Source organism: Amblyomma americanum, chromosome 10 (genome assembly GCF_052857255.1).
Source record: "Amblyomma americanum isolate KBUSLIRL-KWMA chromosome 10, ASM5285725v1, whole genome shotgun sequence".
In the NCBI taxonomy this organism is placed as follows: domain Eukaryota; kingdom Metazoa; phylum Arthropoda; class Arachnida; order Ixodida; family Ixodidae; genus Amblyomma; species Amblyomma americanum.
In genome coordinates this window covers 143,440,727-143,455,018 of record NC_135506.1, presented here as the reverse complement: position 1 = coordinate 143,455,018, position 14,292 = coordinate 143,440,727, and the positions used below count along the sequence as shown (strand labels likewise).

The 14,292-nt window shown below is 46.1% G+C and overlaps 1 protein-coding gene across 15 annotated transcripts in view; it reads right to left on the bottom strand.

The window, feature by feature from the left end:
* p38b (p38b MAP kinase) overlaps positions 1–14,292 on the bottom strand; it is a 210,742-nt gene that overhangs the window by 157,384 nt on the left and 39,066 nt on the right. For all 15 annotated transcript variants that reach the window (XM_077639063.1, XM_077639062.1, XM_077639064.1 and 12 more), the window contains exons 3-4: positions 6,690–6,748; positions 16–127 (exon numbers count right to left, since the gene is read on the bottom strand). In XM_077639063.1, the coding sequence (XP_077495189.1) occupies positions 16–127; positions 6,690–6,748 (171 nt within the window). The remainder of the gene's footprint in view (positions 1–15; positions 128–6,689; positions 6,749–14,292) is intronic.

Genomic DNA, 14,292 nt, shown 5'->3' with positions numbered 1-14,292 from the left:
TGTCTAGGCACCGACCTTGAGGCCTCGGAGGATCTGGTAGACGAGGAACTGGACGTGGTCATCGCTCAGTCGCTGCGTCCGGATTATGTTGTTCAGGTCAGAGCCCATCAGGTGGTTCACCAGATAGCTGTTGTGCCACATGACCAAAGGGAAGAAGGAGGGGAGGAAGACAAGCCAGCAAAGAACCACATTAATGGTCAACATCATTTAATCGCTGTGGACATTCTCCAGCATTTCATGCATGCTTATCAAATTCTTTCTCATGCTCTGTAAAGACATTGTAATCATGCAGTCATCAGCAAATATGCTGACGACTGCATTATTTATCGACCAATAAAAAGTACTAACGACCACCTTGCACTTCAAAGTGACCTCGATCGCATTAACGACTGGTGTAAAACGTGGCTAATGACCTTAAACATTTCTAAGTGTAAGATAATTTCTTTTAGCCGAAAATCAGTCAATTCTGATTTTCCCTACCACATTAATGACAATACATTGGCTTGGACTACGCAGTATAAGTATCTAGGCGTCCATCTTTCACCAAACCTTTCTTGGGCTGAACACATATACACCATTTTTGCTAATGCTTCCAGGTCACTAAGCTTCCTCCGCCGTAACTTGAAATGCACTACCCCTCACGTGCGTAAACAAGCCTACATTACTTTTGTCAGACTGCAGCTAGAGTACGCTTCATCCATCTGGTCACCTCATCAGAAATATCTAATAGAGAAGTTGGAAGCTGTCCAGAATAGGTCGGTTCATTTCACAAAATTACAACTATCATTCCAGTGTATCCCAACTAAAGATCGAAATTTCACTCCATCCGTTGCAAATTTGTCGTGACATTGCCCTTTTATCTATCTTTCACAAATACATCCATGCCACTGATCCACCGCCAGCACATCTACAGCGTCCCTCCTACTTATCACGTAGATTACATAATAACTACAGCTATGCCCGGATTTATGGCAACACACATGCTTTTAACTTCTCATCACTCCCGCGTGCCATCCGTCTCTGGAACAATCTTCTGGACTGCATCGCCCTGCAGGGTAATCATGACACCTTTCGGAAATATGAACTCAAGCACTTCATTTATAACGCTTAGCACGTCATTTTTATACTCAAGATGCATATAACTCCGTTTTCAGCTGCTTGAGACTATTGCCTCTTTGGTTCTGTTGATGCGCAGCTTTCCTCATGTATGCCTGATATACTCTTTTGCTTTTGTATAACTTTTTGTGCATTTCCCCTATTTTTGTTATATGACGCATAGTTGTGTTTAACTGTTATCTCTTTTTGTGAATTGAGATATCGTATCTCAACTCACCTGTTTTTTACTTGTGTTTTGCTGTACTTTACTATTATTTTCTGATTTCTAACCTATTTTGCACAAACTTCTGTAGTTGACCCCGCTTACCCAATGCCTCTCCGGAGGCCTGTAAGGTATCTGTAAATAAATAACTAAATAAAGTTGAATGGCGCAAGAGGACACAGAGAGTGCCTAACTCAAGCGATGGCATGAACGTCCTACCCTGGTGTGGTTCAAGCAATGTATTCGAGTGGGGCACTCACTGATCGAAGCACAGGGCGAGCCATTTCCAGGCCGCAGAGGCATTCTAACGTTGACTAATCACATGGTGAACCCGCATTTTTTTTTTTATAAAATGCTAACGTCAATTTGGAAAGGGTTCATTATGCGAGAAAAAAACACCTGACAGATTTTTTGTAACAGTAAAAATTTCAAATGATATGTCCATCTGCCCACACACCTGCCCACCATCAACAAAAGCACAAGTTGCGTTATCACATCACTCGCATTTGTGTGCCACTGGTATTCAGCACAAAGGTCTTTGCTGTATCACAAAGCGATCCGACAATTCTGTGTTGGTGGATGGGGCCGGCTAATTGCGGCAAGATAAAGTGAACACTCTGAACACTGGATCTGAAAATCAGGTGCATGTCTTTTGCGCAAGGTTGAAAAAAAGAACTTAGTTCTCAGTGACAGAAGTAAGGGGGGGGGGGTTCATTATACAACTATGGAAGTTAAAAGCGAAATCTCAGCCAAACAGGTAATAATGTGACAAAAAAAATCAAGAAGTGCTCACCGACAAAACCGCAGAAGAGAACAAGTCTGGGCATGTAGGTTGTTCATACTTAAAAAGAAATGCATACTAAAGAAAACAGGATGAACAAGAAGACACGGACAAGTTCTAACTTTCAACTGAGGATTTATTACATGATTAGGAGCATAGATATTGTCACGTAGTGTCCTTAATTTTTACCGCACATAATAGGGCTTTAGATGAACGATACGGACAACTTCTGGTCATACATGGCGTCGCTGGGATGCAGTCATTGCATCAGGGATGACTTCAAAATCCAGTTCACCTAGCCGACGAAGAACCTTGTACGGGCCGGTATAGCAGCACAAAAGCTTTTTACTCAGTCCGCGGTGGCGAATGGGCGTCCAAACCCAGACTCGGTCTCCTGGCTTGTATTCCGTGTTGCATCTTCGTAGGTTGTAGCATCTGGCGTAAGTCCGCTGCTGGCCTTTGATCTGCAGTCAGGCAAGTCTTCGGGCTTCTTCTGCATGCTGAAGGTAGGCGTTGACATCGACGTTCTCTTCTTCGGTAACTTTGAGTAGCATGGCGTCTAGCGTGTCGCGGCTGATATGACCGACGCCAGACGTGGACGACGAACGAAGAACGTTTATTCAACAGCACGCAGGAATATGTAGGCCTGAGAGGCGTGATAACGCAGCATAGAATCATGGTTCTTCCAAGACCGCGATGATGTCACACACAGTGTCACGCTATCACATTTTCTTCCCCCCCACAGGCTCTACTTAAAGTTCTCGTGTCTGAACCAGTCCGGTTGCTTGCGCAAACGATTGCTTCTACGAAGGATTGGTTCTTCCCCCATAGGTGGCGTTAGCTCTGATGCTTGCAGCTGACCTGGGCTTTGCTGTGTCGCCAGGTCTGCATTAGCAGAGGTCGGCACTACGTCATCCACTAGAGGAGGTTGAAGAGTGGTCAGACTCTGTTCTTCTGGCACTCCAGCTGATTGGGCCCTTTCATTAGGCAACGGACCACTGAGCGGAGGCCGACCATTTGATGGTTCTGTTGCAACTGGTCGCTCTGGGGCTGCCGCTGGATCAGCATAGTGCGGGCGTAGATGGTCGGCGTGGGTGAATCGAAGATGCCCGTGCACTTCCACAACGTTCTTCACAGCACTCACAACTTGGAGAACCACACCTGCCTCCCAGGAGGCATGCTCCCCTCGCACCATCTTCACATACACGCGGTCACCTTCGCGAAACACACAATCAACACCACGAGACACATCACGCTTGTTTTTGCTGCGTGTCACCAACAAAGCTGGGCTTGAGCAAAGAAAGCTTTGTGTGCTGTTGGCGCCTTAGAAACAACTGTACCAGTGCTTGCCTCGTCATGCTAACTTGTTGTATTTCTGTAGGCGATAAGGAAATCATCAACACACTTCTGAAGCGACCGCACACGAGTGACATCACGCTCCATGACTTGCTTTAACAGCGCCCATTTTATCGTCTGCACCATGCGCTCCGCTGCAGCATTGGACGCGGGGTGATATGGCGGGGTACGGACATGCTTCACACCATTGCGCTCTAAGAAGTCCGAGAACTCAACAGACGTGAACTGAGGCCCGTTGTCGCTGACTAACGTTTCAGGTAGCCCATAGGCTGCAAAGACATTCCTTAGTCTATCAACCGTCTTCGTGGTAGACTTTGAGGACATCGGCCAAACTTCCACCCATTTAGAAAAAGAATCAACTAAAACAAGGAACATAACAGAATTGCTGCATGCAAAACCAACGTGAACTCGCGCCCAACATTTTGACGGGTAGCTCCACGAAAGGAGTGGCACGGGTTGGGCAGCTGGTTGGACTGCCTGGCAGATTTTGCATTTCCTGACGTACATCTCGATGGCTTGATCCATACCCGGCCACCATACAAAGCTTCTGGATAGCATTTGCATGCGAGTGCTGCCAGGATGCTCATCATGAAGCAAGTCCAACACACGTTCTCTCAATTGATCCGGTATTACTACCCGAGTACCCCATGTCAGGCATCCTTGCTTAAGGGACAATTCATAACGGCGCACGTGATATGCCTTCATTTCTTCAGGGTATTGGTTTGGCCAACCATTCAGTGTGTATTCAGACACACGACTCAATGTCAAGTTCCGGTTTGTGGCCTTAGCAACATCTACAGCATATAACGGCAGGCTCTCAAAACACTGCCAAGCATTCCTCTGCAACATCAGTTTCCTTCTCAGCCTGCGGTAGCCTGGAGAGCTCATCCGCTACTTCCAGGTTCTTGCCTTTGCGGTACTTAAGCCGATAACTGTAGGCAGCAAGCATCATGGCCCAACGCTGCATGCGCACTGCGGCCAAAGTAGGCATTGGTTTGTCCTGGCCAAGGATACCCAGCAATGGCTGATGGTTGGCGTAGAGCAAATTCCCGGCTGTATAAATACCGATGGAATTTCTTCAACCCAAAAACTAAAGCCAAGGCTTCGCACTCACATTGCGGGTACTTCCTTTCCGCAGCTGTCAGCGTTCGAGAGGCAAAAGCTATGGGACGTTTGCTGACGTCTGGCGTCTTACGAAAAATAACAGCAGCGCCCAAGCCATAAGATAAGGAGTCGCAAAGCATGCTGATAGGCTTATTGACATCGTAGAAGGTTAACACTTTGCTGCTTGTGAGCAGCTTTTTGGTGGATTGAAACGAGTCGCTGCATTCGTTAGACCATGACCACTCTTGATCTTTTTTTAGAACTGGTAAAGTGGCTGTCCTACAGTGGACACGTTATCCAAAATTTTTAATAAAAATTCAACATCCCCAGATACGCCTTCAGTTCGGAAACTGAACTTGGCTCCGACGCTTCCAGAATTGCCTTTACTTTGGCGTGCATAGGTTAAATGCCCTCCGCAGCCACTTTGTGACCCCATCCCATCCTCGTCGCCAGATGATATGACTGACGCCAGACGTGGACGACGGACGATGAACGTTTATTCAACAGCACACAGGAATATATAGGCCTGAGAGGCGCGATAACGCAGCATGGAATCATGGTTCTTCCAAGACGACGATCACGTCACACACAGTGTTGCGCTATCACAGCAGCCTCCCTGCCATGGACGAGCCTAAAAGGCGTCATCTGGGTGGTCTCCTGCACTGCGGTATTGTAGGCGAAGACAACGTAAGGCAGGATGACGCCTAGGCCTTATGTTTGGCATCGGCATACATGACGAGCATATCGGTGATGGTTTTGTTCAGGTACTCGGTCAGTCCATTGGTCCTCGGATGGTATGGAGTTGTCCTCCGGTGGCTCGTTTGGCTGTAACGCAGGATGGCTTGCGTCAGATACGCCGTGAATGTTGTTCCTCTGTCCGTGATGAGAACATCGGGGGCGCCGTGTCGCAGAAGAATGCACTCCACGAAGAATTTGGCGACTTCAGCTGCTGTTCTGTTCGGTAAGGCTTTTGCCTCAACATAGCAAGTCAGGTAGTCAGTCGCTATGACGATCCACTCATGTTTTCATCCGGCGAGACTGTCCGCAAACCGCTTCAGCATCCCTACGACAGCCCATGCGTGAAGTTGAACGACAGTCTGAGATTTTCATCACGAACGTTCATTTCTCCACTTCTATAAACCACCTGAAGCCAGCCTTTAAGGGAGCGTTCTCCCCACTGCACCTTCCTGCGCAGTTTCTCTGCCCATCTATGCCATCTTCTCCTGCTGCTCATACAGGAGCGACATGCCTCCTTCCCTAGCGGAGGGGGGGGGGTCTGCTGTAGCAGCAGCACCGGTCTCACAAAGCTGCCAAAGAAGACTACACCAAGGAGCATCCTGGTTGGGCCCCCTCCTCCCGCTGGCTCAAGACAGCACGATGAACCCTGGCACTACCGCCAATGTTTTCCTCATCCCGTCCTCATACTGGTCGACGCAACAAACTAATCCACACTGATGACGATTTAGTGCCAAAGATCTCAGTTCTGGAGCCCACTGTTGGCGACAGTGCTCCTGCTAAGCACCGTTCCCTCTCTGCTCCCTCTTTGCCATCTGTGCAAGGAACCATGACACTGGCCACCAAACAGAAGCCACCTCGGCAACTGGTGCAACCTAGCCTGGGGTAAACACAGTCTGGTTTTAATGCGAATGCATTTCTTGGCTCATGAGTGGCATCACAGGAAGCTGTGGACAGGCACTGTAGACAGAAGTTGTGTACAGAGCGTCTCCGCACAAACTGAATAAAAGTGCACTCGTAGCGCCATCATCCGTCACCCACTGAAACTCCCCCTTGCAAAGTATCCAACAGATGGCAGACGCACATGAGGGAGGAAGGACGCACAGTAAGAGAAATGGTTCTGCATTACTGCACACCTAAGCAGACTTAAGTGCACCCATGGAATTTTTCTAGTTTTATTTTGTGGGGCTGGACGTCCTAATGTGACTCAGGCAATGAGGGACTTCATAGTGGAAGGCTCCAGGTAATTTCAAACACCTGGGGCTATCTACCGTGCACTGACATAGCACAGCACACGGGCCTCTAGCATTTCAACCCCTTCGAAATGCGACCACTCGCGTCTTTTAGGTCGGCAGCCGAGTACCATAACCACCACGGCGGTTGAGGCAGACTCACACATCGTGGAAGTCCTCCAGTGTGGTCGACGGTGTGAACACATCCAGGAGGCCAATGACCTGCACAAGAAAAGACGCAGCCGTGAGAACACAGCGTCAATACAGCTGCCGCAAGTCAGGCACCCGAAGGAGACTCGCCTCAAGAGCAGACAGAGCATAGCTGTGGAAAATCAAACAGCCCTAGTCAACATCTCCCCATGGTAAAGCTTGCCCAGCTTTCCGTACTTCTCAACATCTCACTTCCCCATTTTCATGGCGACAACTGGCCCAGCATGGAGCCATTGACTGCTTTCCGACATCCTGAAAACTGCTTTACTGGTCATTGAGAAGCTAATTTCTGCGACATGGCAATCGGGTTATTTGGCTCAAGTCTAAAATACTGAAGCAAAAAAGCACACACACACACAAAAAAAGGATGAAAATATGTAGGTGCTTCTCGTTCTTCCACTTCCCTTTTTAGTGCAGTTTTTGCAAGGTCTCCGATTCCCGTGCCCCCCCAAGCATGTCTTGTTTCCAGCAGAGAGCAAGTCACACAAGATGCAGCAGATTATAGAGTCACTTAACAAATGATTCCTCTGGGCAACACTGGCATGGGATAACAACTCCCCCAAAGAAACAACAGGGTCAAGTACACAAAACTAAGGATGACATGAACTGCTCGAGGCAAAAGAGTGAGTGCATTCTTTGTGAAAGACATGAGAGTGCAAAAATGGCAACACGGACGAGTAAGAGAACAGGACAAGAGCTGCACTTTCAACAGGTTTTATTCAAGGAAAAGCGTTTATATAGCCCTTGCCCTTATCCATGCTCTTAATCGCAGTTGGCAAACAATCACCTCTCACAGATGTGCATCAAGAAACAGCATTTCACTGTGGTGAAGAACAACTGACGTGTCACTGATGCAATAATCACTTCGCTTCTTGATATAGAAGGCTTCCACGAGCTCACGTTCTGTCTTATATCGGCTTTTCAAGAGCACTTTGCATTCCGGAAGTCGAGGCTTGCAGGCTATACCCTTCTCTTTCGAGGAGGTTTGGCAGTGGTCAGGCAGATGGGCACCTTTCTTGTTTAGTGAATTCTTGTGTTCAAGCAGGCGCTCATTAAGACACCGTCCGGTTTGTCCGACGACAACCTTGCCGCATGTAAGCGGGAACTCGTAAACCACACCTTTCTTGCAACCACCATGTGGAGTTCAGTGTCTGATGGCGCACTTTTGCACTTTTTTTCTCCCAATGCGAGAACACATTCCGGTGAGTTTTCGAGGCGCTAAAAATACCACGTCGACGCCGTATTTATTGGCCACCTTCTTGAGGTTATGAGATGTGAGGTGTACGTAAGGTACAATTTCCGGCCTTGCCAGCTTTTTTCTTGAGGTCGGTTGTTTTCCTTGCTGCCCTTCAGCTTTTTGTGCAAGATCTGCGTCACGGAGAGAACCAGGCAAGCCGGGAAGCCTGCTTTCTGCAGCCTGGACACCTGAGATGCAAAGCAGGCGTGCATGGCATGATGGCGGGACTTCTTTAGTCCGGACGCTAAGCACTGGGAAGCGATAGCCCTCTTAACCGTCTTTGAATGGTTCGAATGAAATGGCAACAAATCTCTCTTGGCACATAGACAGTATCGCCAGCGAACATGTGAAGAGTGAAAGGTTAGGGTGAGATCTAAAAACTGTAATTGGTTATTACTGCTACGCATTGAAGAACCACGTTACGCATTCGAAAAAGACAAACACAGGAAAACGCCAAGAAGACGGAAAGAGTGCAAACTATCAACTGAGTTTGTGTGAAGGTGCCTTATATATGCAGAATCAAAGCAAAAGGACAAGGGGAATGACAGCGGGGGTGGTAAAACCAGTCATCTCCTGATCAACAACATGTGCACAAAAAATTCTTCTTATACAATTTGACAGAAGTGTCGCTTATACATTTATCACCGTTTCTTTTATGTGGTAGGCCTCCAATAGCTCACACGCAGTTTTGTTTTTACTTTTCCCGAGAATTTTTATCTTCTTAAGCAGAGGCTTGCATCCACTGCAGGCAAGGCAATGAGCGGGTAGATTCGCTCCTTCTTTATTTCGCATTGATCGGGAAGTGATTCACAGAAAATAAACTCAGTTGATAGTTTGCGCTCTTTCCGTCTTCTTGGCCTTTTCCTGTGTTTGTCTCTTTCGAATGTGCAACGTGGTTCTTCAAAGCAATGCACCAACTAGCCCAAGAAGAAGTACTAGACTACTGCTAGGCAGTTTCTGAGTGAAGGTGAGGCCCATGCTGATCCGACCAAACGTACCTAAAACATCAGCTACTGCTTCGTCAAAACTAAAATCGCTATCTGCCAAAAGAACCAGGTAATCGCCTACATATCTAAATGCGTGTACTATATAATCCGTGTCAAGTGCTTCACTCAAGGAGCGGTCAATTTCAGATAAAAATATATTACAAAGGATCGGGGCGACACACGGGCCATTGCAAATGCCCTTTTTTGGTAGATACGTTTGGTAATTGAAATCAATAAAAGTGGCCTTGAAAGAGGGTGTGCACCAATCAAAGAGGATGGAAGGGAGGGCAGTTTCTAAATGGTAGCAAGGCAGTGGAAAGAGGGTGTGCACCCATCAGAGGATGGAAGAGAGAGCAGTTGCTGAATGGCAGTGGAAACAGGGTGTGCACCAATCAGAGGATGGAAGAGAGGGAAGTTGCTGAATGGTAGCAAGGCAGTGGAAACAGGGTGTGCACCAATCAAAGAGGATGGAAGGGAGGGCAGTTGCTGAATGGTAGCAAGGCAGTGGAAACAGGGTGTGCACCAATCAAAGAGGATGGAAGGGAGGGCAGTTGCTGAATGGTGGCAAGGCAGTGGAAAGAGGGTGTGCACCAATCAAAGAGGATGGAAGGGAGGGCAGTTGCTGAATGGTAGCAAGGCAGTGAAAACAGGGTGTGCACCAATCAAAGAGGATGGAAGGGAGGGCAGTTGCTGAATGGTAGCAAGGCAGTGGAAACAGGGTGTGCACCAATTTATAAAGTACGCTTTCGAGATGCGTGGTCGTCGAAAATTGTGAGGTAATTTTTTTGAGGCTTTCTTTGAGTTCAGGGCCGCATTTCTTTGACCAAAGCGCAAGCGAAGAGGCAAAAAACGAGGAAGTAAACGTTAAGGTTCGTTTTCAGACCTTTCACATTTTCTGCGATTGACATCACTCACACCTTCGTAATTTCGTAACGCATGAAAATAGAATGATTCTATTTGTCGCAAACAATTCCTGAGACGTTGAGGAGTGTAATTTATCTCTAGATTTTTTTTCCTACATGTGCAGTATTATGTTCGTTATTTTTGTAAGAAACGTTTTCACGTAACTATGCATGCATAAGTACATGACCATCTAAAAAAAAGAAGTAATAGCGTCATATGCAGAACAGGGCTTTGTGAACATGCTGGCATAAAAAATTTGCGCACTTTCTACTCAATTATTTAAGACCTTGAGGTGACTCGATAAGGATGTTAATTATAATTACCCAAGAACTGCACCAGGTATAGCTAAAAATAAAAGACATTACTGAAACTAGCGTAGCAATTTCATATCGCGTGCATAAATAACGAAAACACTTTTCATTGCCGCGCCCCCTCTCAATCTCGACACGTCTGTTAGTATCACGCCTGCGGCTGCTTCTTTCCAAACAACCTTCGTGGTCATGGACTGCATCATGAAACATGACACATGCATGATGCAATGAAAAAGCATGCGGCTTTTAGCACACTTAAGGTACGCTATTCTAAGCATGCCAACGTGGCCGCGCATGAACTTGCCAGATTTCTTTCTACTCGAATCAAATAATTACGTCGGTCATATTAAGAAACACTTTCAAGTAAATATCAAATGCCATAAAACGTGCCATTAAAACATGCTGTGCTATTAACAAAAGAACGCATTCCTTGGGGGCGAGTGAACCTGCCGGCGGGGGCCCCGTGCACACCGGCTCAGGTGATAAATGCGTGCGCAGCTACATACGTGCTTTTTTTCTTGCGCAGTTATAAGCGTGCTATGCTGATGTTCAGGTGAATGAACGCAGTAACTTACATGCTGTTAAGTACATTGAGTGGCAGTGCCAATCGACTCCCAGACTTCGCGCTTTACTACCGCGGCCCATTCCCCGTTAGCCAGTTTACTAATGCGGTATTTATCGCGAGAAGCCTATCGGGGCTAATTTAAATTTCCTTTTATGCTATTACGTGGATCGAACAGTGACGCAGCTGATCAATACATGCTGCTTCTGCAGTGCTCAGGCATGATGCAGCCGCCGGTAGCTGCAGCAGCTGCGGTAGGCATCGGCTGGCGGTAGCTGTTTTGCCTACCATGCGAAAGTCGCTGCTGACATCAGCGCCACCGCATCTTCGTGACGTCGCGGGGTGAAGGAGGTCCATAAACTCGTTTGCGTGCCGGGTGTTGTGAAAAGAGGAATTGTGAAAGGTGAGTAGCGGCCATTTAATTTTCGAACTTGCTCCCACACTTTTTTTGAAGTGGTTAAGCTGTTTACAGAAGGGACGTAAGTTTGCCATGATGTTTTCTCGGCCTTGCGCCGGATACACCTCAAATGTGCTCTCGCCTTTTTTAAAAAAAATAAGGTTCTCATGAGTTGGGCATCTGCGAAAGACTCCTCGGGCTTTATTCTGTAGTTTTTTTGTTTCCTTGCATTCTCGTGTGTACCAAATTTTGTGGTTTTGGCGCACTGTGGATTTAGGAATTGATACATGTGCAGCAGAAAGAGTGCATGTTGTGAACATTTCATTTATGTCATCTATGCTGTGGTTTTCTAAAATTATATCCTGTAAACTTGCTTTTTTTTTAAACAATGCCCAATCAGCTAAATGTAGTTTCCAACGATACGGTTTTATTGGAATAATTGCTGGCAAGGATGACAGACCTATTAATTGGTGGCAAACAGCGCAACGACACGGACAGAGTGGAAGAAAATACAGGACAAGCGCTGACTCACAACTGAAATTTATTTAAGGAAAGCAGTACATTTTATAGACAAACTTATCAGCTAGTACCTAGACAAAACCCAAGTTTCTACGTGGCATCGAGGTATGCAACCTCACTGTCATATAATAAAATAGATGGCTTACTGACACATAACCTTGTTTTTTTCTTCATGTGATATGCTTCCATAATCTCACGTGTTAATCGGGACGGGTGTTTGTAGAGGATATCACAATAAGGCAATGAAGGAAAACAAGATTGGCAGTCTCGAACATGGTCAACTAGATGATTAGATTTGTTAGCTTCCAGATTATTTGCATGCTCTTTCAAACGTGTATTGATGCAACGCCCCGTCTGCCCGATATATGTCTGTCCGCATGACATTGGGATTTTGTACACAACCTCTTCTGCGCATGGCACATACATTGTTTCGTGCTTAACCCCACAAGTTGTTTCAGATTCTTTTCATTGTTCAGCCTTTCTTTCCAAAACAGCACAAACCCTTTTAAGCTTCTTGGGTGCTGAAAAAACCACCCCTACGCCATACCTTTTTGCCACATTTTTAAGATTATGTGACATACGGTGTACATATGGGAGAATGACAAACTTTTTCCTTTCCTTCTCTTTTCCCGGACTAGGGACCAAAGATGGATTCCTACGCTTTTTGGCTACCTTGTTACAGCCCAATAGCATAACACCATCTGGGTATCCAGCTTCCTTCAACCTTTTAATTTGTTCGTTGAATCTGTTGGTTGCCCTATGGATACAAGATTTTGATAATGAGGACAAAAGAGATCAGACCACAATTCCTGTTTTAACTGTTTTGGAATGATGTCCTCATTATCAAAATCTTGTATCCATATGGCAACCAACAGCTTCAACGAACAAATTAAAAGGTTGAAGGAAGCTGGATACCCGGATGGTGTTATGTTATTAGGCTGTAACAAGGTAGCCAAAAAGCTTAGGAATCCATCTTTGGTCCCTAGTCCGGGAAAAGAGAAGGAAAGGAAAAAGTTTGCCATTCTCCCATACGTACACCGTATGTCACATAATCTTAAAAATGTGGCAAAAAGGTATGGCGTAGGGGTGGTTTTTTCAGCACCCAAGAAACTTAAAAGGGTTTGTGCTGTTTTGGAAAGAAAGGCTGAACAACGAAAAGAATCTGAAACAACTTGTGGGGTTAAGCACGAAACAATGTATGTACCATGCGCAGAAGAGGTTGTGTACAAAATCCCAATGTCATGCGGACAAATATATATCGGGCAGACGGGGCGTTGCATCAATACACGTTTGAAAGAGCATGCAAATAATCTGGAAGCTAACAAATCTAATCATCTAGTTGACCATGTTCGAGACTGCCAATCTTGTTTTCCTTCATTGCCTTACTGTGATATCCTCTACAAACACCCGTCCCGATTAACACGTGAGATTATGGAAGCATATCACATGAAGAAAAAAACAAGGTTATGTGTCAATCAGCCATCTATTTCATTATATGACAGTGAGGTTGCATACCTCGATGCCACGTAGAAACTTGGGTTTTGTCTAGGTACTAGCTGATAAGTTTGTCTATAAAATGTACTGCTTTCCTTAAATAAATTTCAGTTGTGAGTCAGCGCTTGTCCTGTATTTTCTTCCACTCTGTCCGCGTCGTTGCGCTGTTTGCCACCAATATGTACCACCAACTCGCCCGTTTGGCTATTGTGCTGAGACCTATTAAAACAGAGAGATGATCGCTTCCATATGGATTGTCTAAAACATTCCAGTTAAAATCGCTAAAAACAGATGGTGAACTAACAGAAAAATCTAAAACACTCATTCTTCCTGAGGATGGGGAACAGTATGTGGGTTTACCCGAGTTCAGCAAACAGACATTAGTGGATAGAATAAAATCCTCGATGAGCTGCCCTCTAGCATCCGTTTTCTCGCTTCCCCAAAAACGAGAATGTGCATTAATGTCGCAAACTACCAGGTATGGCTCTGGTAGCTGATTTAAAAGGCCCTCTAAGTCAAGGAGTGTTAATTTCAACTGTGGCTCAATATATACAGAGCACACTGTAATCGTTTTATGTGCAAGCAGAGTGGCTACTACTGCTTCAAGTCTTGTTTTTAGTTTAAGCTCACTAGCCGGGACACTGTTTTTGATTATAATTGCCACACCTCCTGACAGCCTGCTCGCCTGTTCTCGGTCGCGGCGAAAAACAGCATAATTCTTAAGAAAATTATTGTTTTGAGGCCCTAAATTTGTCTCTTGTAGACATAACGCAACAGGAGCGTGTGCTCCTAGGATATCTTTTATGTCACTGTAGTTATTCATAAGTCCTCTACAGTTCCATCGCATTATGAAAGCCATCTTAATTTTGTTTTCCTATGTAGTTAAAACTAGATTGAGTTATTTGTGGCCCTTTCATTCGGGGCCTGTCTTTTTTTGACCGATCCAGAGAGCTCTGCCGACAATCCGACATGGATGGCACGGGGCTGCCCTGGGCCGTGTCCACCGCCTCTGCAGAGGCGCTGGAAGACCATGTGGAGGGCACGTGGACATTAGAGTAGGACCTCGACCTGTGGGAGGAGGTCTTGGGGGCCACGGACACAGGGGTCTGCGAGGCCTCTTTTTGGGTTGGCGGGGTAGTGTTACCTT